Here is a 16,032-nt window from a genome sequence, read left to right on the forward strand (position 1 = left end):
GTGATGGGGGGAGGTGGGGAGGGAGAGGAGATGGGGCGTTGGCCATGGGAGGCGGGGCCGAGGGAGAGGCGCGGGCTTGGTTCCCGCGCTATGATAATTATGGCGGGAATAGAGAAGCAGGAAGGAGGGGGCACCGCACGGGGCGAGCCGTGATCACGGGGGGAAGCCGAGGTCAGCCAGAGTTTGCTGACTTCTGGGAGCAACATGGGGGGAGTAATTACGCTAGCGGGGGGTCTAGCGGGGGGGGGGGGGAGGGGGGAATTACTGGGTTGCTGCTGCTGGGGAAAGGGGGGAGTGGGTGCGGGAAAGGATGGGCGGGGGGGCACCGTCTGGGAGAAATACAGCCGCGTGGGAACTGGGCGAGAAGCTGGAAAAAGATGATGGCTAACCGGCAAGGGGGGGGGGTGGGAAGCCCCCCAACTCGGCTGATCACGTGGAACGTGAGGGGGCTTAACGGGCCGATAAAGAGGGCACGAGTACTCGCACACCTTAAGAAACTTAAAGCAGATGTGGTCATGTTACAGGAAACGCACCTGAAACTGATAGATCAGGTTAGGTTGCGCAAAGGATGGGTAGGGCAGGTGTTCCATTCGGGGCTGGATGCGAAAAACAGGGGGGTGGCTATATTAGTGGGGAAGCGGGTAATGTTCGAGGCAAAGACTATAGTGGCGGATAACGGGGGCAGATACGTGATGGTGAGTGGCAAATTACAGGGAGAGATGGTGGTGTTGGTAAACGTGTATGCCCCGAATTGGGACGATGCCAATTTTATGAGGCGAATGCTAGGACGCATCCCAGACCTAGAGACCGGAAAGCTGATAATGGGGGGAGACTTTAACACGGTGTTGGAACCAAGGCTGGATAGGTCGAAGTCCAGGACTGGTAGGAGGCCGGCAGCAGCCAAGGTGCTTAAGGATTTTATGGAGCAGATGGGAGGGGTGGACCCGTGGAGATTCAGTAGACCTAGGAGTAAGGAGTTCTCGTTTTTCTCCTATGTCCATAAAGTCTATTCACGCATAGACTTTTTTGTGTTGGGTAGGGCATTGATCCCGAGGGTGAGGGGAACGGAATATACGGCTATAGCCATTTCGGATCATGCCCCACACTGGGTAGACTTGGAGATAGGGGAGGAAACAAGAGGGCGTCCACCCTGGAGAATGGATATGGGACTAATGGCGGATGAGGGGGTGTGCTTAAGGGTGAGGGGATGCATTGAAAAGTACTTGGAACTCAATGACAATGGGGAGGTTCAGGTGGGAGTGGTCTGGGAGGCGTTGAAGGCGGTGGTTAGGGGGGAGCTGATATCAATAAGGACACATAAAGGGAAGCAGGAGAGTAAGGAACGGGAGCGGTTGTTGCAAGAACTTTTGAGGGTGGACAGACAGTATGCGGAAGCACCGGAGGAGGGACTGTATAGGGAAAGGCAAAGGCTGCATGTGGAATTTGACTTGCTGACCACAGGCACTGCAGAGGCACAATGGAGGAAGGCGCAGGGTGTACAGTATGAATATGGAGAGAAGGCGAGCAGATTGCTGGCACACCAATTGAGGAAAAGGGGAGCAGCGAGGGAAATAGGGGGGGTGAGAGACGAAGATGGAGAGACGGAGCGGGGAGCGGAGAGAGTGAATGAAGTGTTCAAGACATTTTATAAAAAATTGTATGAAGCTCAACCCCCGGATGGGAGGGAGAGAATGATGGAGTTTTTGGATCGGCTGGAAATTCCCAAGGTGGAAGAGCAGGAAAGGATGGGATTGGGAGCACAGATCACGGTAGAAGAAGTGGTGAAAGGAATTAGGAACATGCAGACGGGAAAGGCCCCGGGACCGGACGGATTCCCAGTTGAATTTTACAGAAAATATTTGGACTTGCTCGCCCCGCTACTGACGAGGACCTTCAACGAGGCAAAGGAAAGGGGACAACTGCCCCCGACTATGTCAGAAGCAACGATATCGCTTCTTTTAAAGAAGGAAAAGGATCCGCTACAATGCGGGTCCTACAGACCAATCTCCCTCCTCAATGTAGATGCCAAGGTCTTGGCCAAGGTAATGGCAATGAGAATAGAGGAATGTGTCCCGGGGGTGGTTCATGAGGACCAAACTGGGTTTGTGAAGGGGAGACAGCTGAACACGAACATACGGAGGTTGTTAGGCGTAATGATGATGGCCCCACCAGAGGGTGAAACGGAGATAGTAGTGGCGATGGATGCCGAGAAAGCATTTGATAGAGTGGAGTGGGATTATCTGTGGGAGGTGTTGAGGAGATTTGGGTTCGGAGAGGGGTATGTTAGATGGGTGCAGCTGTTGTATAGGGCCCCAGTGGCGAGTGTGGTCACGAATGGACGGGGATCGGCATATTTTCGGCTCCACAGAGGGACAAGGCAGGGATGTCCTCTGTCCCCATTACTGTTTGCACTGGCGATTGAGCCCCTGGCGATAGCGCTGAGAGGTTCCAAGGGATGGAGGGGAATACTTAGGGGAGGAGAAGAACACCGGGTATCTTTATATGCGGATGATCTGCTACTATATGTGGCGGATCCAGCGGAGGGGATGCCAGAAATAATGCGGATACTTGGGGAGTTTGGGGATTTTTCAGGGTATAAATTGAACATGGGAAAGAGTGAGCTGTTTGTGGTGCATCCAGGGGAGCAGAGTAGAGAAATAGAAGACCTACCGTTGAGGAAGGTAACAAGAGACTTTCGTTACCTGGGGATCCAGATAGCTAAGAATTGGGGCACATTGCACAGGCTAAATTTGACGCGGTTGGTGGAACAGATGGAGGAAGATTTCAAGAGATGGGACATGGTAGCATTGTCAATGGCAGGGAGGGTGCAGGCAGTTAAGATGGTGGTCCTCCCGAGATTCCTTTTTGTGTTTCAGTGTCTCCCGGTGGTGATCACGAAGGCTTTTTTCAAAAGGATAGAAAAGAGTATTATGGGTTTTGTTTGGGCCGGGAAGACTCCGAGAGTGAGGAAGGGATTCTTACAGCGTAGTAGGGATAGGGGGGGGCTGGCACTACCGAGCCTAAGTGAGTATTATTGGGCCGCTAATATTTCAATGGTGAGTAAGTGGATGGGAGAGGAGGAAGGAGCGGCGTGGAAGAGATTAGAGAGGGCGTCCTGTAGGGGGACCAGCCTGCAGGCTATGGTGACAGCCCCATTGCCGTTCTCACCAAGGAACTATACCACGAGTCCGGTGGTGGTAGCTACACTGAAGATTTGGGGACAGTGGAGACGACATAGGGGAAAGACCGGAGCACTGGGGGGGTCCCCGATAAGAAACAACCATAGGTTTGCCCCGGGGGGAATGGATGGGGGATATGGAATGTGGCAAAGAGCAGGTATAACGCAATTGAAAGATCTATTTGTGGATGGGAAGTTTGCGAGTCTGGGAGCGCTGACCGAGAAATATGGGTTGCCCCAAGGGAATGCATTCAGGTACATGCAATTGAGGGCTTTTGCGAGGCAGCAGGTGAGGGAATTCCCGCAGCTCCCGACACAAGAGGTGCAGGACAGAGTCATCTCAAAGAAATGGGTGGGGGACGGTAAGGTGTCGGATATATATAGGGAAATGAGAGACGAAGGGGAGACTATGATGGACGAACTAAAAGGGAAATGGGAAGAAGAGCTAGGGGAGGAGATTGAGGAGGGGATGTGGGCAGATGCCCTAAACAGGGTAAACTCGTCGTCCTCGTGCGCCAGGCTAAGCCTGATTCAGTTTAAGGTATTACACAGGGCACATATGACTGGAACACGGCTCAGTAAATTTTTTGGGGTGGAGGATAGGTGTGCGAGGTGCTCGAGAAGCCCAGCGAATCATACCCATATGTTTTGGTCATGTCCGGCACTACAGGGGTTTTGGATGGGGGTGACAAAGGTGCTTTCGAAAGTAGTAGGAGTCCGGGTCGAACCAAGCTGGGGGTTGGCTATATTTGGGGTTGCACAAGAGCCGGGAGTGCAGGAGGCGAAAGAGGCCGAAGTTTTGGCCTTTGCGTCCCTAGTAGCCCGGCGCAGAATATTGCTAATGTGGAAAGAAGCCAAGCCCCCGGGGGTGGAGACCTGGATAAATGATATGGCGGGGTTCATAAAGTTAGAGCGGATTAAGTTCGTCCTAAGGGGGTCGGCTCAAGGGTTTACAAGGCGGTGGCAACCGTTCGTCGAATATCTTGCGGAAAGATAGATAGGGGAGAACAAAGAAGGCAGCAGCAGCAGCCCAGAACTTGGGGGGTGGGGGGTGGGGGGGGGGGGGGGGGGGTGGCCTGAGACAAGGCAGTTGCCAATTAGGGCTAGTTTTTTTTATTTTTGTTATTTAATATTTATTTATTTGTTGTTGTTTTCTTTTGTTCTTGTTTAAATAAAAAAGGTCATTATTATCTGTATTGTTATAATGTTGTGTAAAGGATGCACAATGTACTGTGTTGGTTGACCAAAAATTTTCAATAAAATATTATTTTAAAAAAAAAGGAAGACAAAGGTAGTTTTAAGAGATTTATATTTGCATTGGTAAACATTAGAAATAAGGTATAGGATGCTATCTACCCGAATGGGGACAGAGTCCAATGGCGAGCACGATTAGCCGGGTATTTCCTGGCGTTCGGCACGCCAAGAAGCATCCCACTATCTAACGCCCATCTGGTAGATTGGGGGCCTCAGCGGGGACCTCCCCACTGAGGCCACACTTAGCCCTGTTAAGCCCTGTATTCTGCACCAAAGAGCTCCGCGCGTCGGAACTCCTCAGTGCAACGAGAGATGGGGATACCATTTTTAAATGGCATCTGATCCGAGTCCCCAATGCAACCGCCGAACCCCCCCCCAAACCCCAACTCATTATAAGGGGATCCCCAAGGTCCTCCCACACCTGTGCAGGGCATACCCTAGCCCGATCACCGCAGCGCAAACAAATGCCAGCTTGGCAGTGGCAGCCTGGCACCCAGCTGTCACTTACAGGGTGCCAGGCTGGCAGTGCTAGGCTGCCCAGGTGGCACCAGCAGTGCCAGGGTACCACCCTGCTCAGAGAGCATGCACCTGGGGCCTCCAATCCCCTGGGAGACCCCCATGAGTGCCATTCCGTCTGGTACCCGTCTGTGGAGACTAGCACGGAATGGCACTTGCCTGAGGTCTCCAAGGTGAGGGATGTAGATCCCGCGCCTTGGTGAGATCTCGAGATGAGCTGGCTCACTCTAATATGTAGATTTACCAGAAAGCGATCCCACCCAAAGTGGGTGGTACTCACATTGCGCTGTCTCACAAGGTCGCATTGGCTCTTGCTCTCTGCGAGGTGTGGCGAGCCGGGTAGTTCCCAGAAGTGGGATCTCCCAGCATTTACCGGTCGCGTTGCACCGCAATGCTTTTCAGGCGTGACACGTAGACCCTGCGCATAGTTTTAAGTGGGTTTAATTTAATGTTCCTGTGCCTGGAAGGGTAAAACCTATAGTTGCATTCATAGGGACAATGGTGTTTGGATGTGGAGGGGCTGATTTCAATTCTAATTGTGATTCTATTGTGCTTAGAGGGGCCTACAGCGTGAAGAGCAAATAAACCAGCAGTGGTTGCTTAGCAACTGGGCCCTTGTAAGTTAAAGAAACTTTAACGTTTAATTAGCTCTAATTGATAGCAGTTGAAGATAGGAAGTGAGAAAAATGGCAGCTCTCTCAGCTCTGCTAGAAGCAGTTGGTTTTAGAAGGCTAAAGAACGAACCTGTCTCTCAGCCTGGTTAGCAGAAAAGTCATATTATGGAGTAATGGGAGTTAAGGAGGGAGATAGAGAACCTAGTGGAGTGGTGTAACAACAACAATTTCTCCCTCAATGTCAGCAAAACTAAAGAGCTGGTCATTGACTTCAGGAAGCAAAGTACTGCACACACCCCTGTCAGCATCAACAGGGTCGAGGTGGAGATGGCTGACAGCTTCAAATTCCTAGGTGTGCACATCACCAAAAATCTGTCCTGGCCCACCCACGTCGAGGTTACCACCAAGAAAGTACAACAGCGCCTATATTTCCTCAGGAAACTAAGGAAATTTGGCATGTCCACACTGACTCTTAGGGGCACCATAGAAAGCATCCTATCTGGCTGCATCACAGCCTGGAATGGCAACTGCTTGGCCCAAGAAACTTCAGAGTCGTGAACACCACCCAGTCCATCACGCGAACCCGCCTCCCACCCATTAACTCTATCTACACCTCCCGCTGCCTTGGGAGAGCGGGCAACATAATCAAAGACCCCTCCCACCCGGCTTACTCACTCTTCCAACTTCTCCCATCGGGCAGGAGATACAAAAGTCTGAGAACACGCACAAACAGACTCAAAAACAGCATCTTCCCTGCTGTTACCAGACTCCGAAACGACCCTCCTATGGACTGACCTGATTAATATTACACTCCTATATGCTTCACCCGATGCCGGTGTCTATGAATTTACATTGTGCACCTTATATTGCCCAATTATGTATTTTCTTTTCATGTACTAAATGATCTGTTGGAGCTGCAAGCAGAAAAATGCTTTTCCTTGTTCCTCGGTACACGTGACAATAAACAAATCCAATCCAATCCAAAAGTTGCTGGAAACCTAAAGTCCAGCTAGTTTAAAAAGAAATATTTTTATTCTCCTTTTTTACATTTTCTCCCAAATTTGCACCCACCAACAATAAACAATAAGCAATAACGAATATAATGTCAATCCCCATATCAACAACAACGATCCCATCCTCCCACCAATCCCCAAATATTAGCCCGCATGTCAACATAAACAAATAACAAAAAGGAATCAGGAATCCCCCATAATCACCATTAACACATACAGTGTACCCGGCCAGGTGCCGTAGTGTGGTGACGAGGGGATTTTCACAGGAACTTCATTGCAGTGTTAATGTAAGCCTACTTGTGACACTAATAAAGATTACTATTAAATGTTTTTTTCTTGTTGTTAAAACTAATTAGCTGTTCTCCATTGTTGTTCGCGTTGGCAATTGAACCTCTGGCCATGGCGTTGAGAGACTCCAGGAAATGGAGAGGGGTGATTAGAGGGGGAGAAGAACACCGAGTCTCGTTATACGCGGATGACCTATTGTTATACGTGTCGGACCCAGCGGGGGGGATGATAGAGGTTATGCGAATTTTGAGGGGGTTCGGGGATTTCTCGGGGTATAGGCTGAACATGGGGAAGAGTGAATTATTTGTGATACATCCAGGGGACCAGAGTAGAGAGATAGAAGGCTTGCCTCTAAGGAAAGTGGAAAGAAACTTCCGATACCTGGGGATTCAGATCGCTAGGAGCTGGGGAACCTTGCACAGACTTAATCTGACACGGTTGGTAGAACAAATGGAGGAGGACTTCAAGAGGTGGGACATGCAGCCTCTATCGCTGGCGGGCAGGGTGCAAGCAATTAAGATGATGGTCCTCCCGAGGTTCTTGTTTGTATTTCAATGTCTCCCTATACTAATCACCAAGACCTTTTTTAATAAAATAGACAGGAGCATCACGAGCTTCGTGTGGGCAGGGAAAGTTCCGAGAGTAAGGAGGGGGTTCCTTCAGCATAGTAGGGACAGAGGAGGATTGGCACTACCGAACTTGGGTGATTACTATTGGGCCGCCAATGTGGCACTGATACGTAAATGGATGATGGAGGGTGAGGGAGCGGCGTGGGAAAGACTGGAGAGAAAGTCCTGTAAAGGGACGAGTTTAGAGGCGCTGGTGACGGCGCCGCTACCGATCTCACCTAAAAAGTTTACCACGAACCCGGTGGTGGCGGCAACATTGAATATCTGGGGACAGTGGAGGCGACAGAGAGGGGTGCGGGGAGCCCTGGTGGGGTCCCCAATCAGGAACAACCATAGGTTCGCCCCAGGAAGAATGGATGGAGGATTTCAGAGCTGGTACCAGTTGGGAATTAGGAGGGTGGGAGATTTATTTATAGATGGGACTTTTGCGAGCTTGGGAGCATTGGAGGAAAAGTATAAGTTGCCCCGGGGAAATTTCTTGAGATATATGCAGGTGAGGGCGTTTACTAGACAACAGGTGAGGGAATTTCCGTTGCTCCCGACACAGGGGATACAGGACAGGGTGCTTTCAGGGGTGTGGGTCGGAGAGGGCAAGGTGACAGAGATTTACCGAGAGATGAGGGAAGAGGGGGAGGAGTCGGTGGGCGAACTAAAAGGAAAGTGGGAAGAAGAACTAGGGGAGGAGATAGAGGAGGGTATGTGGGCTGATGCCCTAAGCAGGGTAAATTCCTCTTCCTCATGCGCCAGGCTTAGCCTGATTCAATTTAAGGTGCTACATAGAGCACACATAACGGGAGCAAGATTGAGCAGGTTCTTTGGAGTGGAGGACAAATGTGGGAGGTGTGGCGGGAGCCCCGCGAACCACGCACATATGTTTTGGGCGTGCCCGGCACTGGAAGGGTATTGGAAGGGAGTGACGGGAGTGATTTCGCGGGTGGTGAAGGCCCGGGTCAAACCAGGCTGGAGGTTAGCTCTATTTGGAGTTGCGGAAGAGCCGGGAGTGCAGGAGGCGAAAGAGGCCGACGTTGTGGCCTTTGCGTCCCTAGTAGCCCGGCGCAGGATCCTACTCATGTGGAAGGAGGCAAAACCCCCCGGACTGGAGGCCTGGGTAAATGATATGGCGGGGTTCATTAAACTGGAGCAGATAAAGTTTGCCCTGAGAGGATCGGCTCAAGGGTTCACCAGGCGGTGGCAGCCATTTCTCGACTACCTAGGGGAACGTTAGAGGGAAGACAGATGACCAGCAGCAGCAACCCAGGGGGAAGGGGGGGGGGGGGGGGGGGGGGGGGGAGGGGGGAGTGGGGGGCGGGGTTTAGTTTAGTTTAGGTCAAAGATAAAGGGGTTTTGTTACTTGTGTATTGTTAAAAATTTCTGTATTGTTATTGTTGCGTTTGCTTTGTAAGAGGGGAAAAATTGTTGTTTGGGAAAAAAATTTCAATAAAACATATTTAAAAAAAAAAACTAATTAGCTGTAATGTTCCTGCACGTTTTATTTTTTAAAAAGTGAAAGTTGCGGTCTTTTGAGCAGGGTTCTATTTTGGGATCTTCCCGTCCAGTTAGAACATCAACTGGAATTGTGACAGTATTCAAACGATTTGGATTGCTATCTGAAAAAATAGGCATGGTTACGGCGATAAGGCAGGGAGAGTGCTAGTACAGAGTTGATGGGCTGAATCGCACTCATCTGCACTGAACAGATTCTGTGAAATCAGCAGAATTTTTAATGAATTCTTATAGCATTTAGGTTTCTTTTGGTGCTGTTGCAATGCTGCAGTTAGTGTTCCCCATAAAATGATGACCAGTTAACCTATTTTTGGTTAGTGTTGTTTGTGGAAGAAATGTTGACCAGCCCACCAAAATACCTCACTGCGTTTTTTCTTTCCAGATTTCAATGAATCGCTCAAATTCTGGACTGCGACAGGAATTCACAACCTTCTAGCCCAGATGTGGAGATGCCGGCATTGGACTGGGGTGAGCACAGTACGAAGTCTTACAACACCAGGTTAAAGTCCAACAGGTTTGTTTCGATGTCACTAGCTTTCGGAGCGCTGCTCCTTCCTCAGGTGACATCGAAACAAACCTGTTGGACTTTAACCTGGTGTTGTAAGAATTCTTACTCTACTAGCCCAGAGGTTACACACTGAGCAAGTATGATACGTGGCACCGTCCTCTGGAATTAATTTCCCTGCCTATTATGCACTCCTAAAAGGTGCGAGTTCTTTCACATTGTGCCAGGCACTACTGCAACAGCAGGAGCCTACACGGTGGGAGTGGAATTTGGTCATGCTCGTTATTGGAGAGAGTCCAACCCTCCTTGGGGCTAGTAGACTGGCGCCAATAATGAATGTGATTTGTGTGGCCTGGGAAGGAAGCCACTTACACCGAATGTTCTGACTTCCTCCAAATTTCTCAGCCTTGGGGAGCCTGAGCACAAAGTGTGGGTACTCCTAATTTCCCAGACAAAACTCAATGTGCTGCTTTATTCTTACGACACCACCCTCCCCACCAACAACCATCACCCCACCAATGTTACAGCAGAACTGAATTGGAAAAATAAAATTTATTTAATAAAGTACAAAGTATCCTGTTTGGCCACCACATTTCCCTGCAAAACATCCATGCCAATATTTCAATAGTAATTATTTGGCTGTGAAGTGTTTTGGAACATCCTGTGAGTAGGAAATGCTATATAAATGCAAGCTCTTTATAGAAGTTCCATTTACGCTAGCTATTTTTGGAACGAAGAGCATTGTACAATAAATGTAGCTCTGAGATCTATGCCAATATTTAGTGGTTTATTCTGCCCATGCGCATTCAGCAAAGTAATTTCCTCCCCTCCTCTCCTGACTTGCTATGACCGTCCACCCAAGTGGTCATTCTTCATCAGAGGTATTGTGGTGTCCGAAAGCTATTTGACTGTGAGGGCATCATAGTAAAGTCCAGACCTGTCCCAACTGGACATCTACAAAGGCATAACTTATGAGGGATAGCAACAAGGGTGACTAACGACAGAACAACTTGCATCTATATTGTGGCTTTGACATGACATGATGTCGCCAGCCACTTCACAGGAGCTTTATAAAGCAAACTTTGGCACATAATGAGATATTATGGCAGAACGTCAAATGTTTGGTCAAAGAGGTAGACTTTAAACAGCACCTTAAAGGATGAAAGTGAGGTAGAGAGATGGAAAAGTATAGGAAGGCGTGAGTCACTGAACCAACAATCACCAATACTGGAGCAATTAAAATCTGGGATGTTAAAGCATTCAGAATTAAAGAAGTACAGATGGGGCGAGGCTACTGAGGGATTTGAAAATAAGGATGAGAATTCTTTTAAATCGAGGCATTGCTTAACCAGGAGCCAGTACAGGCAGTGGGCAGAGGGGTGATGGACAAACAGGACTTGGTGCAAACAAGGACACAGGCCGGGTTGAACATTCCATTTTCCTGGCCCAGGCTTCTGAAGCAAGTTAAATTGCCAAATACTGCGATGGCCGAGATCAGTTAATGCAACAAGTACCAGGAAAGATCTTTTGGGATCTTCTGATCTTTATGGTTTAGCCTTAAAAGCAATAGGTTATTAAAACTCCAGTACAATTGTTTCCCCCTATTCTCACCAGGCACATCTGAAATAACACATCACAAAGTCCCAGGTTGAAAGGTGTGACATGGTCACACTGATAATATGCAAACCCAAGATCATTTTTACAACTTCTTTCGGTGGGACTGCCTTCCCCTCAACCCTCTGGTCTTGGACAACAAGCTGAAAAATCCTGACTGCTGTCTCTGCTCTCAGAAATGCACCAGGGCACAGACAGAATGGGGCGTCTTACCAAAAAATGGCATTTAACCACTATAAAACTTTCAAAAGAGGAGAAATCGGTTAAGACGAATTTGAACACATAATAAGAAAAATAACAACAAGGTGTATCACAATATAAATAGAAGTTAGGAGTCACGATTTTCTGAAAATTAATATCAAGGTGAGGAATAATATAATCCTTGACTCGGGGTGTCACTGGGCAAGTTAGTCTTACTTGTCATAGAATCCTGACATGGAGGCCATTCGGCCCATAGAGTCTGCACGACCTTCTGAAAGAGCACTTTACCTAGGTCCACTCGTCCGATCATCCCATCCTATCCCGTAACCCCGTCTAACCTGCACACCCCTGGACTGTTGGAGGGATCTGGAGCACTCGGAGGAAACCCACACAGGGTCGGGGAGAACATACAAACTCCACACAGTCACCCAAGGCCGAACTCGAACCCCGGTCCCTGGCACTGTGAGGCAGTAGTGCTAACCACTGTACCATTCCTAGAACATTGGTAGCAATATTTTTGCATTGTCCCCATTAAAAGGAATGCAAGGTGCAAATTTAAAGTTTTGCAAATTTCCACCTATTGATGGGGCGGCACGACAGCACAGTGGTTAGCACTGTTGATTCACAGCTCCAGGGTCCCAGGTTCGATGCCTGGCTTGGATCACTGTCTGTGTGTCTTGACTTAGAGACGGACGATACCATTGGTATCATTGCGAATATAAACACGTCGCTTTAAACAAACTTCAGAGTTGATCCTCCCGATCACTTTTGATTGATTAGCAAACGTGATGAAAACAAATCCAACGCCTAAATGAGTAAAGAAAGTCCTGAGTGAGTGCATGTTTGTGTCGAGTTGGAGGTGTCCTATTGGACTGAGAGTCATTCTGGACTCCGATATTTGTTCGTTTTCTCCTCCTTTTTGAGAAGGCTGTTTTCACCGGGAATATCCGAGCATGCCCGTCTCTCCTGGCCTCCAATGAAACTATGCCATTCAGAAATAATCCCATCAAACGGAGCGTCCAGTTCCCAGTCTCCGGAGCAGCGAGGCAACTTGATACCTCGCCAATGAGAATGTTAAACACAACTTCAGCCCGCCATGGGTGACAGCCTAGTTGAAGCAGCGCTAATGCTTAGATAATAGAAGAGTGACACTGAGGTTTCGAGTGCTTACTGATCGTGTGTGGGTGGTTGTGACTGGGACCTGTTATTAGATGCATGCTCCGGAAATCTGTTCCTTATCAGTTGCCACAGGCAATGTTGTGATATCAATATAAAAAACCCAAGCTTCTTCATGCTGTGGGATGCACGATTTTGCTAATTATAGACACGGCACTGATATTTAAAGCGAGTTATCGTTGGAAAGTGGAAAATCTAAGGGTCGTTAGCTACCTATTTGATTAAGTGGTGCCTTGCAGTTTAATTTCACGCAACAGCTCCGTGAAAAGGCCCATCTGCAGAGTACTCGGGTGAGTTCATTCTCCCCTTTTCCCTTGGGATACATTCGCGTCGGATTACTGGGAGATGCCAGACACACGAATAGAACCAGCTTGGCATGACTGATGAGGAGTTTATTTAAAACCGAGCCAACTATACTCTTGACTCACTTAAGATCAATACGACCCCCCCCCCCCCCTCCCACAACCCCCCCATTTCTGCCTGGTAAAAATGTCCCAGATAGCTTGTCTCTCACGGGAGTAACTCCACAATTGTCGACCTATATTTCAAGCAGCCTCCTGTCTGGCCTCTTTCAGTGCAAAACCTCACCCAGTTCGTGGGAGGTTCCGATCAAGTCTGCTGCTAAAACCAAAGGGACTTTCACACCTTTGAAAACAGACGGCACGTTTTGTTTCATTGGCTATTCAAGTTTCAGTCAATCTTAATATACGAAAAACAATAACATTGCACCAAGTGCAGAGATGACCAGATGGATATAATTTCCTCTGTACCCAGCGAAGGAAGTCCAGGACTTGCCAGAGTACCTCAGAGAAAGGGGAGAGGGGTGGGATTTAGACCTGAAGGCAGAATCTCGGTGTCCTGGAACACAAGATTAGTTTGCTGTCAGCTTTAATAAGAAAATGTTGGAAACCCCCAGCAGGTCTGGCAACATCTGTGGCGAGAAGAACCGAGTTAACGTTGGGACCCTTTGATTCCTCTTCATGGCTGAGGCCTGGTCCAGACCGGTGTGTTTTAACCTGGTAACAAGGGGGTGGAGCAAAATAGTAGGTGAGGGAAAGTTGGGAGCGTGAAGAGATTTGGCAAGATGGCATGCACACAAGACAAGACAAATGGTAGTGTTAAAGACTAAATGTGGTGTTAATAGTGGTATTAAGGGAAGGTAGCAGAGTGTATTAATACAGAAAGGACGGCCAGCACTCTGAAGGCAAAACTTTATGTTATGCCCAATGACATCATAGTAAGAAGTCTTACAACACCAGGTTACAGTCCAACAGGTTTATTTGGAATCACTAGCTTTCGGAGTGTAGCATCAGGACTCATTTAATGAAGGAGCAGTGCTCCGAAAGCTAGTGATTCCAAATAAACCTGTTGGACTTTAACCTGGTGTTGTAAGACCTCTTACTGTGCTTACCCCAGTCCAACGCCGGCATCTCCACATCCTCAATAATATCAAAACTTGAGAACAATTGACAGGAGACCCCGAGGGAGGCAGGATTTGGAGAAAAAAATAAGATTTATAAACAGAATGGAGTAGAGTTCGTGATCTAAAGTTGTTGAACTTAAGTCCAATCGGCTGTAATGTACCTAATAGGAAGACTGGGTAATGTGCCTCCAGTTTTGGTTGGGCTTCCCTGGAACGCTGCAGCAGGGGGAGAGCTGGCTCTTCCCTTGGCCGTTCTGAGACTGCTCCAGTAACACTCTCAATGGGAGCGCACAGACTGGGGGGCCGGGTGAACCTGGTACCGGTCTGTGGACAGTTTTTTGTTCTTTGGGGATGTGTTAGGAGGGAGGGAGGCGGCTCCTTGAATATTCACGGGAAGAATCGTCTCGGAGTGCTTGAAGGGCGATTACCACAGCCCGTGTCAAACTGTTAAACAACAAGATTGTGCTCGGCTATTCCGGGAGCCCTGCTCTAAACATCAGATGCTTCTTTTGTGCGAAGACTTGGTGCACGAAAGCCAACCGCTGTCACTGCACCCGGCGAGAGAGAGATCGCCGTGCTGTCAAACACAGGGAGGCAGTGGGCAAGTTAGTTAGGACACTGAGGGTGCCTTGTTAGCATAATTCTGTTTCAGAAATCACTCTAAACGTGTTCTATTCTGAATAGAGACACATCCAATACTATTGGCGAGGACACTGTAGGAAAGCGGGGAAATGCACTGGCAGCCTGGAGATCCATGTCAAACCTTCCCCTCTGTGTAACAGCGAGAAGACCCGGTCCTATCAGCAGTTATGAAACTGTATCAATAATTCCAGTGGGTGCTTAAATGCTACACTCTATTAAGGAGTTTTGTCAATCCAAACACGTGTTCCCGGCAGCTACTGTACGAAATGAGAGTTTTAAATTGAAGCAAACCCATGAATATAGTTTAACTGTTAGAAAGGGACTGTCGGGTTGTGTGGCCAATCGTCTGGGCGGCTTAGCAAATGGTGAATTTCTGGTGCAGGAAATAAACCTGAAATCAGGGAATAAGTGTTGATGCGACACCCTGATACAGCCCCCCTGATAGACCGTCCCCCACATCAGGACATTGCTATCCACAAACACTGACCCCCAGCCTATCTGCAGCAATCCGCGGGACTGCTAGGCAACTTCCTATTGTTACAGAAAGTGAACCGTGTTACCTGCGAGTGAGGAAGCCATTGCTCACAACTCCCAGCTGCTCCTTGCTGTTTTGCAATCCCGCTTGGTACTTGTACTGAAATCCTGTCCCCCACGAAGTGCACACCAGAGGGATTAAGTGCAGCAGGAAGACAGTGGCCTGGAAGCCCCTCCGCGATGCTGTGCGGCACTGCAGCTTGCGGGCAGCCCCGGCCATTCCCCTGGACACTGGAGGAGGTGATGCTGGCTTGTTCCCGGTGCTCAGTCCGCTTGCCTGACTTTAATGATGGAGTGGGGGGCTCTGCTCCGTCTGTCTCACAGCTCCCGAGCGTGGCAGCAAGCTCAGCTACCCCCACACCCACTTCTCAGATTGGACAAGAAGCCCAAGGCAGCAAAGGTCCCAGAGTTGAAGGCTGCTTGATCATTACCGATTGGCGATTTACTCTGTCACTGAGGATTAAATCTGCAAGAGGTTTTTTTTCATTATATAAGGGCAGCTTGGCTCAGTCTGCAGTCTGAGTGTTGTACCCTGGTGCCTCTGCGGTTTTTTTTAGGGGGGTGGGGGGTGTTCAGGGCAGTGTGTGTTTTGTACTCCCCCCGGACAGGAATCTCACTGACGTCTCGCTGATGGATTGTTGGCACGGTAGAAAAAAAGACAGGATTCTCCCCCTCCCTTCCTCTCCCCCTCTCTCTCCCCCCAATGGATTAGCGACGCGGCTCAATCAGTCCCTTGGAAGAGATCTGGCACCCGGCAGATCCCGCCCTCCTTCCTATTCATCCACAAAAACGTGGATCGCCTGAAAATGTTCCACAGGAACAAGCTGCTGTCATGCATTTTCCCCTACTGCTTTTTTTTGTTGCAATTTAGAAAGACGATTGTTCAGTGTAAGCAGCACTTCATGAAAATGCTGCACAGACATTTAGCCAGAGTCAAATGAT

The 16,032-nt window shown here is 48.8% G+C and overlaps 1 protein-coding gene across 3 annotated transcripts in view; it reads right to left on the reverse strand.

Annotated features, from left to right (window-relative positions):
• The window catches only part of emid1 (EMI domain containing 1), a 531,354-nt gene extending 515,596 nt beyond the window's left edge, over window positions 1-15,758 (reverse strand). Inside the window, exon 1 of one of the 3 annotated variants that reach the window (XM_072491083.1) lies at window positions 15,117-15,758. In XM_072491083.1, the coding sequence (XP_072347184.1) occupies window positions 15,117-15,310 (194 nt within the window). In that variant the 5' untranslated portion in view covers window positions 15,311-15,758. The remainder of the gene's footprint in view (window positions 1-15,116) is intronic. The other 2 variants (XM_072491261.1, XM_072491172.1) reach the window with 2 other exon arrangements.
• Between the last annotated feature and the right edge of the window lie 274 nt (window positions 15,759-16,032).

The sequence above is a fragment of the Scyliorhinus torazame genome, chromosome 1 (assembly GCF_047496885.1).
Source record: "Scyliorhinus torazame isolate Kashiwa2021f chromosome 1, sScyTor2.1, whole genome shotgun sequence".
Classification (NCBI taxonomy): domain Eukaryota; kingdom Metazoa; phylum Chordata; class Chondrichthyes; order Carcharhiniformes; family Scyliorhinidae; genus Scyliorhinus; species Scyliorhinus torazame.